Here is a 17,471-nt window from a genome sequence, read left to right on the forward strand (position 1 = left end):
TCCATCTCTCTCCTTCCTCTGCTCTCTCCCTCCATCTCTCTCCTTCCTCTGCTCTCTCCCTCCATCTCTCTCCTTCCTCTGCTCTCTCCCTCCATCTCTCTCCCTCCTCTGCTCTCTCCCTCCATCTCTCTCCCTCTGCTTTCTCCCTCCATCTCTCTCCCTCCTCTGCTCTCTCCCTCCATCTCTCTCCCTCTGCTCTCTCCCTCCATCTCTCTCCCTCCTCTGCTTTCTCCCTCCATCTCTCTCCCTCCTCTGCTTTCTCCTTCCATCTCTCTCCCTCCTCTGCTCTCTCCCTCCATCTCTCTCCCTCTTCTGCTCTCTCCCTCCATCTCTCTCCCTCTGCTCTCTCCCTCCATCTCTCTCCCTCCTCTGCTTTCTCCCTCCATCTCTCTCCCTCCTCTGCTTTCTCCCTCCATCTCTCTCCCTCCTCTGCTTTCTCCCTCCATCTCCCTCCCTCCTCTGCTCTCTCCTCTGCTATCTCCCTCCATCTCTCTCCCTCCTCTGCTCTCTCTCTCCATCTCTCCCCCTCCTCCTTCAGTTTTCTCTCGCTGTGTTGGTGGCTCTTGTGTTCTGCGGTTAGTCTCTCCAGCTCTGCGTCTCTCTCCTCCAACAGACACGACATCTCCTCCTTCTCCTTCTCCAATCCCTCCATCCTGTTCCTCATCGCCACCACCTCTCCATCTCTGTTCCCCAGCTCTGAGCTCAACGCCATCCTCTCTCTCTGCCATCCTTCCCTCTCTTCTCTCCATTCCTCCTCTTGTCTTGTCCCTTTCTCTGTTGTCTGATCTAGCAGTAACTGCAGCCTTTCCAGGTCAGCTTGCCAGACCTCCCTCTCTCTCTGGCTCCTCTCTCTCTCCTCTCGCTCCTCCTGTTTCTCCTTCTCTGTCTGGCTCCTCCCTCTCTCCATCTCTCCCCTCAGACACTGGACCTCCCCTGGAAGATAGAGATATCAGGGACCAATACACTAAAGCCATGATGAGTTGAATAACTGTTGAAAATGAACACATACAAGATGTGGATAAATGGGCTGGTTCTGTGTAATTTGATGGGGTCTGGAGAACCCAACTCACAGAGAGGTAAATCTGTGGCACTTTTGCCATATTTTCATTGTAGGCTACAGTAGGCTTAGATTCTGGAAGTAGGCTTCAAGACTTTCTGTCTTCCTGCCAAATGGAAATTGGTATTCATCTTTAAGGCAACAAGTGTCACTGCTCACCCTGCATCACATCCTTGGTCTGGAGCAGAGTGGTGACCTGGATCTGTAGCTGCCTACTCTCTACCTCCAGCCCTGAGACCTGCTGCTGGGTCTGGGTTAACTGGTGCTGCTGGGAGACCGTCAGGATCCTGGAGAGACAAATACAACTCATACATACAGGGAGAGACCACAACAGTACTACTACGACTACGATGCTAATACCACTACGACGCTACTACCACTACTACCACAACAATACTACAACGACTACAATGCTACTACCACTACGATGCTACTACCACAACAATACTACTACCACTACGATGCTACTACCACTACTAACACAACAATACTACTACGACTACGATGCTACTACCACTACGATGCTACTACCACTACTACCACAACAATACTACTACGATGCTACTACCACTACAATGCTACTACCACTACGATACTACTACCACCACTACGATGCTACTACCACTACTACCACAAGGATACTACTACCACTACAATGCTACTACCACTACTACCACAACAATACTACTACAACTACAATGCTACTACCACTACGATGCTACTACCACTACTACCACAAGGATACTACTACCACAACTACCACTACGATCCTACTACCACCACTACCACAAGGATACTACTACCACTACTACCACTACGATCCAACTACCACTAGGATACTACTACCACTACGATGTTGCTACCACTACGATGCTACTAGCGCAAGGATACAACTACCACTACGATCCTACTACCACCACTACCACAAGGATACTACTACCACCACTACCACAACAATACTACTACCACTAGGATACTACTACCACTAGGATACTACTACCACTAGGATACTACTACCACTAGGATACTACCACCACTACGACACTACTACCACCACTACGATTCTACTACCACCACTACGATACTACTACCACCACTACGATTCTACTACCACCACTACGATCCTACTACCACCACTACCACAAGGATACTACTACCACCACTACCACAACAATACTACTACCACTAGGATACTACTACCACTAGGATACTACTACCACTAGGATACTACCACCACTACGATACTACCACCACCACTACGATACTACCACCACCACTACGATACTACTACCACCACTACGATACTACTACTACCACTACGATACTACTACCACCACTACGATACTACTACCACCACTACGATACTACCACCACCACTACGATACTACTACCACCACTACGATACTACTACTACCACTAGGATACTACCACCACTACGATACTACCACCACCACTACGATACTACCACCACCACTACGATACTACTACCACCACTACGATGCTACCACCACCACTACGATACTACTACCACCACTACGATACTACTACCACTACTACGATACTACCACCACCACTACGATACTACTACCACCACTACGATACTACCACCACCACTACGATACTACTACCACCACTACGATACTACTACCACTACTACGATACTACCACCACCACTACGATACTACTACCACCACTACGATACTACTACCACTACTACGATACTACTACCACCACTACGATACTACTACCACCACTACGATACTACCACCACCACTACGATACTACTACCACTACTACGATACTACTACCACTACGATACTACTACCACCACTACGATACTACCACCACTACGATACTACTACCACCACTACGATACTACTACCACTACGACACTACTACCACCACTACGATACTACCACCACTACGATACTACTACCACCACTACGATACTACTACCACTACTACGATACTACTACCACCACTACGATACTACTACCACCACTACGATACTACCACCACCACTACGATACTACTACCACTACTACGATACTACCACCACCACTACGATACTACTACCACCACTACGATACTACCACCACCACTACGATACTACTAACACCACTACGATACTACTACCACCACTACGATACTACCACCACCACTACGATACTACTACCACTACTACGATACTACTACCACTACGATACTACTACCACTACTACGATACTACCACCACCACTACGATACTACTACCACCACTACGATACTACTACCACTACGATACTACTACCACTACGATACTACTACCACTACGATACTACTACTACCACTACGATACTAATACCACCACCACGATACTACTACCACCACTACGATACTACTACCACCACTACGATACTACCACCACCACTATGATGCTACTACCACTACTACGATACTACTACCACTACAATACTACTACCACTACGATACTACTACCACTACGATACTACTACCACCACTACGATACTACTACCACCACTACGATACTACTACCACTACGATACTACTACCACCACTACGATAGTACTACCACTACGATATTACTACCACTACGATACTACTACCACTACGATACTACTACCACCACTACGACTACTACGATACTACTACCACTACGATACTACTACCACCACTACGATACTACTACCACTACGATACTACTACCACTACGATACTACTACTACCACTACGATACTACCACCACCACTACGATACTACCACCACCACTACGATACTACCACCACTACGATACTACTACCACCACTACGATACTACCACCACCACTACGATACTACTACCACTACTACGATACTACTACCACTACGATACTACTACCACTACTACGATACTACCACCACCACTACGATACTACTACCACCACTACGATACTACTACCACTACGATACTACTACCACTACGATACTACTACCACTACGATACTACTACTACCACTACGATACTAATACCACCACCACGATACTACTACCACCACTACGATACTACTACCACCACTACGATACTACCACCACCACTATGATGCTACTACCACTACTACGATACTACTACCACTACAATACTACTACCACTACGATACTACTACCACTACGATACTACTACCACCACTACGATACTACTACCACCACTACGATACTACTACCACTACGATACTACTACCACCACTACGATAGTACTACCACTACGATATTACTACCACTACGATACTACTACCACTACGATACTACTACCACTACGATACTACTACCACTACGATACTACTACCACTACGATACTACTACCACTACGATACTACCACCACTACGATACTACTACCACTACTACGATACTACTACCACTACGATACTACTACCACCACTACGATACTACTACCACTACGATACTACTACCACTACGATACTACTACCACTACGATACTACTACCACCACTACGATACTACTACCACTACGATACTACTACCACCACTACGATACTACCACCACCACTACGATACTACTACCACCACTACGATACTACTACCACTACGATACTACTACCACTACGATACTACCACCACTACGATACTACTACCACTACGATACTACTACTACCACTACGATACTAATACCACCACCACGATACTACTACCACCACTACGATACTACTACCACCACTACGATACTACCACCACCACTATGATGCTACTACCACTACTACGATACTACTACCACTACGATACTACTACCACTACGATACTACTACCACCACTACGATACTACTACCACTACGATACTACTACCACTACGATACTACTACTACCACCACTACGATACTACTACCACCACTACGATACTACCACCACCACTACGATACTACTACTACCACCACTACGATACTACTACCACCACTACGATACTACCACCACCACTACGATACTACTACTACCACCACTACGATACTACTACCACTACGATACTACTACCACCACTACGATGCTACTACCACTACGACACTACTACCACTACGATACTACCACCACCACTACGATACTACTACTACCACCACTACGATACTACTACCACTACGATACTACTACCACTACGATACTACTACCACCACTACGATACTACTACCACTACGATACTACTACCACCACTACGACACTACCACCACTACGATACTACTACCACTACGATACTACTACCACCACTACGATACTACGATACTACTACCACTACGACACTACCACCACTACGATACTACTACCACTACGATACTACTACCACCACTACTACCACTACGATACTACCACCACCACTACGATACTACTACCACTACGACACTACCACCACTACGATACTACTACCACTACGATACTACTACCACTACGATACTACTACCACTACGATACTACTACCACCACTACGATACTACTACCACCACTACGATACTACTACCACCACCACGATACTACCACCACTACGATACTACCACCACTATGATACTACTACCACTACGATACTACTACCACCACTACGATACTACTACCACTACTACGATACTACTACCACTACGATATTACTACCACTACGATACTACTACCACCACTACGATACTACTACCACCACTACGATACTACTACCACTACTACGATACTACTACCACTACGATACTACTACCACTACGATACTACTACCACCACTACGATACTACCACCACCACTACGATACTACCACCACCACTACGATACTACTACCACCACTATGATGCTACTACCACTACGATACTACTACCACCACTACGATACTACTACCACCACTACGATACTACTACCACTACGATATTACTACCACTACGATACTACTACCACCACTACGATACTACTACCACTACTACGATACTACTACCACTACGATACTACTACCACTACGATATTACTACCACTACGATACTACTACCACCACTACGATACTACTACCACCACTACGATACTACTACCACTACTACGATACTACTACCACTACGATACTACTACCACTACGATACTACTACCACCACTACGATACTACCACCACCACTACGATACTACCACCACCACTACGATACTACTACCACCACTATGATGCTACTACCACTACGATACTACCACCACCACTACGATACTACTACCACCACTATGATGCTACTACCACTACGATACTACTACCACCACTACGATACTACTACCACCACTACGATACTACCACCACTACGATACTACTTCCACTACGATACTACTACCACTACGATACTACTACCACTACGATACTACTACCACCACTACGATACTACTACCACCACTACGATACTACCACCACTACGATACTACTTCCACTACGATACTACTACCACTACGATACTACTACCACTATGATACTACTACCACTACGATACTACTACCACCACTACGATACTACTACCACCACTACGATACTACTACCACCACCACGATACTACCACCACTACGATACTACCACCACTATGATACTACTACCACTACGATACTACTACCACCACTACGATACTACTACCACTACTACGATACTACTACCACCACTACGATACTACTACCACTACGATACTACTACTACCACTACGATATTACTACCACTACGATACTACTACCACTACGATACTACCACCACCACTACGATACTACCACCACCACTACGATACTACCACCACTACGATACTACTACCACTACGATACTACTACCACTACGATACTACTACCACCACTACGATACTACTACCACTACGATACTACTACCACCACTACGATACTACTACCACTACGATACTACTACCACCACTACGATACTACTACCACCACTACGATACTACTACCACCACTACGATACTACTACCACCACTACGATACTACTACCACCACTACGATACTACTACCACTACGATACTACTACCACTACGATACTACTACCACTACGATACTACTACCACCACTACGATACTACTACCACTATGATACTACTACCACTACGATACTACTACCACCACTACGATACTACTACCACCACTACGATACTACCACCACCACTACGATACTACTACCACTACAATACTACCACCACTACGATACTACTTCCACTACGATACTACTACCACTACGATACTACTACCACTACGATACTACCACCACCACTATGATACTACTACCACTACGATACTACTACCACTACGATACTACTACCACCACTACTACGATACTACTACCACTACGATACTACTACCACTACGATACTACTACCACTACGATACTACTACCACCACCACTACGATACTACTACCACTACGATACTACTACCACTACGATACTACTACCACTACGATACTACTACCACTACGATACTACTACCACCACTATGATACTACTACCACTACGATACTACTACCACCACTATGATGCTACTACCACTACGATACTACTACCACTACGATACTACCACCACTACGATACTACTACCACCACTATGATGCTACTACCACTACGATACTACTACCACTACGATACTACTACCACTACGATACTACTACCACTACGATACTACCACCACCACGATACTACTACCACTACGATACTACCACCACCACTATGATACTACTACCACTACGATACTACTACCACTACAATACTACTACCACTACGATACTACCACCACCACTACGATACTACTACCACCACTACGATACTACCACCACCACTACGATACTACTACCACCACTACGATACTACTACCACCACTACGATACTACTACCACCACTACGATACTACTACCACTACGATACTACTACCACTACGATACTACTACCACTACGACACAACTACCACTACGATACTACCACCACCACTATGATACTACTACCACTACGATACTACTACCACTACAATACTACTACCACTACGATACTACTACCACCACTACGATACTACTACTACCACTACGATACTACTACCACTACGATACTACTACCACTACGATACTACCACCACCACGATACTACTACCACTACGATACTACCACCACCACTATGATACTACTACCACTACGATACTACTACCACTACAATACTACTACCACTACGATACTACCACCACCACTACGATACTACTACCACCACTACGATACTACCACCACCACTACGATACTACTACCACCACTACGATACTACTACCACCACTACGATACTACTACCACCACTACGATACTACTACCACTACGATACCACCACCACTACGATACTACTACCACTACTACGATACTACTACCACCACTACGATGCTAATACCACCACCACTACGATACTACTACCACTACGATACTACTACCACTACGATACTACTACCACCACTATGATACTACTACCACTATGATACTACTACTACCACTACTACGATACTACTACCACCACTACGATACTACTACCACCACTACGATGCTACTACCACCACCACTACGGTACTACTACCACTACGATACTACTACCACCACGATACTACTACCACCACTACTACCACTACGATACTACTACCACCACTACTACCACTACGATACTACCACCACTGCGATACTACTACCACCACTACGATACTACTACCACTACGATACTACTACCACCACTACGATACTACTACCACCACTACGATACTACTACCACTACGATACTACTACCACCACTACGATACTACTACCACCACTACTACCACTACGATACTACTACCACCACTACTACCACTATGATACTACCACCACTGCGATACTACTACCACCACTACGGTACTACTACCACTACGATACTACTACCACCACTACTACCACTACGATACTACCACCACTGCGATACTACTACCACCACTACGATACTACTACCACTACGATACTACTACCACCACTACGATACTACTACCACTACGATACTACTACCACCACTACTACGATACTACCACCACTACTACGATACTACCACCACCACTACGATACTACTACCACCACTACGATACTACCACCACCACTACGATACTACTACCACTACCACCACCACTACGATACTACCACCACTACGATACTACTACCACCACTACGATACTACTACCACTACGATACTACTACCACTATGATACTACTACCACTACGATACTACTACCACCACTACGATACTACTACCACTACGACACTACCACCACTACGATACTACTACCACTACGATACTACTACCACTACGATACTACTACCACTATGATACTACTACCACTACGATACTACTACCACCACTACTACCACTACGATACTACCACCACCACTACGATACTACTACCACTACGACACTACCACCACTACGATACTACTACCACTACGATACTACTACCACTACGATACTACTACCACTATGATACTACTACCACTACGATACTACTACCACCACTACGATACTACTACCACCACTACGATACTACTACCACCACCACGATACTACCACCACTACGATACTACCACCACTATGATACTACTACCACTACGATACTACTACCACCACTACGATACTACTACCACTACTACGATACTACTACCACTACGATATTACTACCACTACGATACTACTACCACCACTACGATACTACTACCACCACTACGATACTACTACCACTACTACGATACTACTACCACTACGATACTACTACCACTACGATACTACTACCACCACTACGATACTACCACCACCACTACGATACTACCACCACCACTACGATACTACTACCACCACTATGATGCTACTACCACTACGATACTACTACCACCACTACGATACTACTACCACCACTACGATACTACTACCACTACGATATTACTACCACTACGATACTACTACCACCACTACGATACTACTACCACCACTACGATACTACTACCACTACTACGATACTACTACCACTACGATACTACTACCACTACGATATTACTACCACTACGATACTACTACCACCACTACGATACTACTACCACCACTACGATACTACTACCACTACTACGATACTACTACCACTACGATACTACTACCACTACGATACTACTACCACCACTACGATACTACCACCACCACTACGATACTACCACCACCACTACGATACTACTACCACCACTATGATGCTACTACCACTACGATACTACCACCACCACTACGATACTACTACCACCACTATGATGCTACTACCACTACGATACTACTACCACCACTACGATACTACTACCACCACTACGATACTACCACCACTACGATACTACTTCCACTACGATACTACTACCACTACGATACTACTACCACTACGATACTACTACCACCACTACGATACTACTACCACCACTACGATACTACCACCACTACGATACTACTTCCACTACGATACTACTACCACTACGATACTACTACCACTATGATACTACTACCACTACGATACTACTACCACCACTACGATACTACTACCACCACTACGATACTACTACCACCACCACGATACTACCACCACTACGATACTACCACCACTATGATACTACTACCACTACGATACTACTACCACCACTACGATACTACTACCACTACTACGATACTACTACCACCACTACGATACTACTACCACTACGATACTACTACTACCACTACGATATTACTACCACTACGATACTACTACCACTACGATACTACCACCACCACTACGATACTACCACCACCACTACGATACTACCACCACTACGATACTACTACCACTACGATACTACTACCACTACGATACTACTACCACCACTACGATACTACTACCACTACGATACTACTACCACCACTACGATACTACTACCACTACGATACTACTACCACCACTACGATACTACTACCACCACTACGATACTACTACCACCACTACGATACTACTACCACCACTACGATACTACTACCACCACTACGATACTACTACCACTACGATACTACTACCACTACGATACTACTACCACTACGATACTACTACCACCACTACGATACTACTACCACTATGATACTACTACCACTACGATACTACTACCACCACTACGATACTACTACCACCACTACGATACTACCACCACCACTACGATACTACTACCACTACAATACTACCACCACTACGATACTACTTCCACTACGATACTACTACCACTACGATACTACTACCACTACGATACTACCACCACCACTATGATACTACTACCACTACGATACTACTACCACTACGATACTACTACCACCACTACTACGATACTACTACCACTACGATACTACTACCACTACGATACTACTACCACTACGATACTACTACCACCACCACTACGATACTACTACCACTACGATACTACTACCACTACGATACTACTACCACTACGATACTACTACCACTACGATACTACTACCACCACTATGATACTACTACCACTACGATACTACTACCACCACTATGATGCTACTACCACTACGATACTACTACCACTACGATACTACCACCACTACGATACTACTACCACCACTATGATGCTACTACCACTACGATACTACTACCACTACGATACTACTACCACTACGATACTACTACCACTACGATACTACCACCACCACGATACTACTACCACTACGATACTACCACCACCACTATGATACTACTACCACTACGATACTACTACCACTACAATACTACTACCACTACGATACTACCACCACCACTACGATACTACTACCACCACTACGATACTACCACCACCACTACGATACTACTACCACCACTACGATACTACTACCACCACTACGATACTACTACCACCACTACGATACTACTACCACTACGATACTACTACCACTACGATACTACTACCACTACGACACAACTACCACTACGATACTACCACCACCACTATGATACTACTACCACTACGATACTACTACCACTACAATACTACTACCACTACGATACTACTACCACCACTACGATACTACTACTACCACTACGATACTACTACCACTACGATACTACTACCACTACGATACTACCACCACCACGATACTACTACCACTACGATACTACCACCACCACTATGATACTACTACCACTACGATACTACTACCACTACAATACTACTACCACTACGATACTACCACCACCACTACGATACTACTACCACCACTACGATACTACCACCACCACTACGATACTACTACCACCACTACGATACTACTACCACCACTACGATACTACTACCACTACGATACCACCACCACTACGATACTACTACCACTACTACGATACTACTACCACCACTACGATGCTAATACCACCACCACTACGATACTACTACCACTACGATACTACTACCACTACGATACTACTACCACCACTATGATACTACTACCACTATGATACTACTACTACCACTACTACGATACTACTACCACCACTACGATACTACTACCACCACTACGATGCTACTACCACCACCACTACGGTACTACTACCACTACGATACTACTACCACCACGATACTACTACCACCACTACTACCACTACGATACTACTACCACCACTACTACCACTACGATACTACCACCACTGCGATACTACTACCACCACTACGATACTACTACCACTACGATACTACTACCACCACTACGATACTACTACCACCACTACGATACTACTACCACTACGATACTACTACCACCACTACGATACTACTACCACCACTACTACCACTACGATACTACTACCACCACTACTACCACTATGATACTACCACCACTGCGATACTACTACCACCACTACGGTACTACTACCACTACGATACTACTACCACCACTACTACCACTACGATACTACCACCACTGCAATACTACTACCACCACTACGATACTACTACCACTACGATACTACTACCACCACTACGATACTACTACCACTACGATACTACTACCACCACTACTACGATACTACCACCACTACTACGATACTACCACCACCACTACGATACTACTACCACCACTACGATACTACCACCACCACTACGATACTACTACCACTACCACCACCACTACGATACTACCACCACTACGATACTACTACCACCACTACGATACTACTACCACTACGATACTACTACCACTATGATACTACTACCACTACGATACTACTACCACTACGATACTACTACCACTACTACGATGCTACTACCACCACTACGGTACTACTACCACCACTATTACGATGCTACTACCACTACGACGCTAACACCACCACCACTACGATATTACTACCACTATGATACTACTACCACCACTATGATGCTACTTCCACTACGATACTACTACCACTACGATACTACCACCACTACGATACTACTACTACCACCACTATGATGCTACTACCACTACGATACTACTACCACTACGATGCTACTACCACTATGTTGCTACTACCACTACGATACTACTACCACTACGATGCTACTACCACTACGATACTACTACCACTACGATGCTACTACCACCACTACGATACTACTACCACTATGATACTACTACCACTATGATGCTACTACCACTACGATACTACTACCACTACGATACTACTACCACCACTATGATGCTACTACCACTACGATACTACTACCACTACGATACTACTACCACCACTATGATGCTACTACCACTACGATACTACTACCACCACTATGATGCTACTACCACTACGATACTACTACCACTACGATGCTACTACCACTATGTTGCTACTACCACTACGATACTACTACCACTACGATGCTACTACCACTACGATACTACTACCACTACGATGCTACTACCACCACTACAATACTACTACCACTACGATACTACTACCACTACGATGCTACTACCACTACGATACTACTACCACTACGATGCTACTACCACCACTACGATACTACTACCACTATGATACTACTACCACTATGATGCTACTACCACTATGATACTACCACCACCACTACGATACTACCACCACCACTACGATACTACTACCACCACTACGATGCTACTACCACCACTACGATACTACTACCACTACGATGCTACTACCACCACTATGATGCTACTTCCACTACGATACTACTACCACTACGATGCTACTACCACTACGATACTACTACCACTACGATGCTACTACCACCACTACGATACTACTACCACTATGATACTACTACCACTATGATGCTACTACCACTATGATACTACCACCACCACTACGATACTACCACCACCACTATGATACTACTACCACCACTACGATACTACTACCACTACGATACTACTACCACTACGATACTACTACCACTACGATACTACTACCACTACGATACTACTACCACTATGATACTACCACCACCACTACGATACTACCACCACTACGATACTACTACCACTACGATACTACTACCACTATGATACTACTACCACTATGATACTACTACCACCACCACGATACTACTACTACCACTACGATACTACTACCACCACTACGATGCTACTACCACCACTACGATACTACTACCACCACTACGATACTACTACCACCACTACGATGCTACTACCACTACGATACTACTACCACCACTACGATACTACTACCACCACTACGATACTACTACTACCACTACGATACTACTACCACCACTACGATACTACTACTACCACTACGATACTACTACCACCACTACGATACTACCACCACCACTACGATACTACTACTACCACTATGATACTACTACTACCACTACGATACTACTACTACCACTACGATACTACTACCACCACTACGATGCTACTACTACCACTACGATACTACTACCACCACTACGATACTACCACCACCACTACGATACTACTACCACTACGATACTACTACCACTACGATACTACTACCACCACTACGATACTACCACCACTACGATACTACTACCACCACTACGATACTACCACCACCACTACGATACTACTACCACTACGATACTACTACCACTATGATACTACCACCACTACGATACTACCACCACTACGATACTACTACCACCACTACGATACTACCACCACTACGATACTACTACCACCACTACGATACTACTACCACTACGATACTACTACCACTACGATACTACTACCACCACTACGATACTACCACCACTACGATACTACTACCACTATGATACTACCACCACTACGATACTACCACCACTACGATACTACTACCACCACTACGATACTACCACCACTACGATACTACTACCACCACTACGATACTACTACCACTACGATACTACTACCACTACGATACTACTACCACCACTACGATACTACCACCACTACGATACTACTACCACTACTACGATACTACTACCACTACGATACTACTACCACTACGATACTACCACCACTACGATACTACTACCACCACTACGATACTACTACCACCACTACGATACTACCACCACCACTACGATACTACTACCACTACGATACTACTACCACTACGATACTACTACCACTACGATACTACTACCACCACTACGATAGTACTACCACTACGATACTACTACCACTATGATACTACTACCACCACTACGATACTACTACCACTACGATACTACTACCACTATGATACTACTACCACTACGATACTACCACTACTACGATGCTACTACCACCACTACGGTACTATTACCACCACTATTACGATGCTACTACCACTACGACGCTAACACCACCACCACTACGATATTACTACCACTATGATACTACTACCACCACTATGATACTACTACCACTACGATACTACTACCACTACGATACTACTACCACCACTACGATACTACTACCACTACGATACTACTACCACTACGATACTACTACCACCACTACGATACTACTACCACCACTACGATACTACCACCACCACTATGATACTACTACCACTACGATACTACTACCACCACTACGATACTACCACCACTACGATACTACTACCACTATGATACTACTACCACTACGATACTACTACCACCACTACGGTACTACTACCACTATGATACTACTACCACTACGATACTACTACCACCACTACGATACTACTACCACTACGATACTACTACCACTACGATACTACTACCACCACTACGGTACTACCACCACTATGATACTACTACCACTACGATACTACTACCACCACTACGATACTACTACCACTATGATACTACTACCACTACGATACTACTACCACCACTACGATACTACTACCACTACGATACTACTACCACCACTACGATACTACTACCACTACTACGATACTACTACCACCACTACGATACTACTACCACCACTACGATACTACTACCACCACTACGATACTACTACCACTACGATACTACTACCACCACTACGATACTACCACCACTACGATACTACTACCACTACGATACTACTACCACTACGATACTACTACCACCACTACGATACTACTACCACTACGATACTACTACCACTACGATACTACTACCACCACTACGATACTACTACCACCACTACGATACTACTACCACTACGATACTACTACCACCACTACGATACTACTACCACTACGATACTACTACCACTACGATACTACCACCACTACGATACTACTACCACCACTACGATACTACCACCACTACGATACTACTACCACTACGATACTACTACCACCACTACGATACTACTACCACCACTACGATACTACTACCACTACGATACTACCACCACTACGACACAACTACCACTACGATACTACTACCACTACGATACTACTACCACTACGACACAACTACCACTACGATACTACTACCACTACGATACTACTACCACTACGATACTACTACCACTACGATACTACCACCACTATGATACTTCAAGTCATGGGACCAAACATGTCCAAAACATCCGAAAGTATCTCAAATTGATTGTGAAACTCACCAGTCACTTCAAGATGATTTGAACATGACGCTAATATGTCCCACTACTTGAACGGGTATTGTGCCAGCATTTGGAAACAGTGCCAGCCACTGCCAAGGAAACTAAACCAAAGCATGGATTGCTGTCAAGCCTTTTACATAGACTGATTACAGGGTGAGGACAAACTGTCAAGCCTTTTACATAGACTGATTACAGGGTGAGGACAAACTGTCAAGCCTTTTACATAGACTGATTACAGGGTGAGGACAAACTGGCAAGCCTTTTACATA

The 17,471-nt window shown here is 44.5% G+C and overlaps 1 protein-coding gene across 1 annotated transcript in view; it reads right to left on the bottom strand.

The window, feature by feature from the left end:
* The window catches only part of si:dkey-230p4.1 (trichohyalin), a 68,631-nt gene that overhangs the window by 9,780 nt on the left and 41,380 nt on the right, over window positions 1-17,471 (bottom strand). The window contains exons 18-19 of the mRNA XM_036965273.1: window positions 1,217-1,344; window positions 431-933 (exon numbers count right to left, since the gene is read on the bottom strand). Of these exons, the coding sequence (XP_036821168.1) occupies window positions 431-933; window positions 1,217-1,344 (631 nt within the window). The remainder of the gene's footprint in view (window positions 1-430; window positions 934-1,216; window positions 1,345-17,471) is intronic.

This window comes from Oncorhynchus mykiss, chromosome 3 (assembly GCF_013265735.2).
Source record: "Oncorhynchus mykiss isolate Arlee chromosome 3, USDA_OmykA_1.1, whole genome shotgun sequence".
NCBI lineage: Eukaryota > Metazoa > Chordata > Actinopteri > Salmoniformes > Salmonidae > Oncorhynchus > Oncorhynchus mykiss.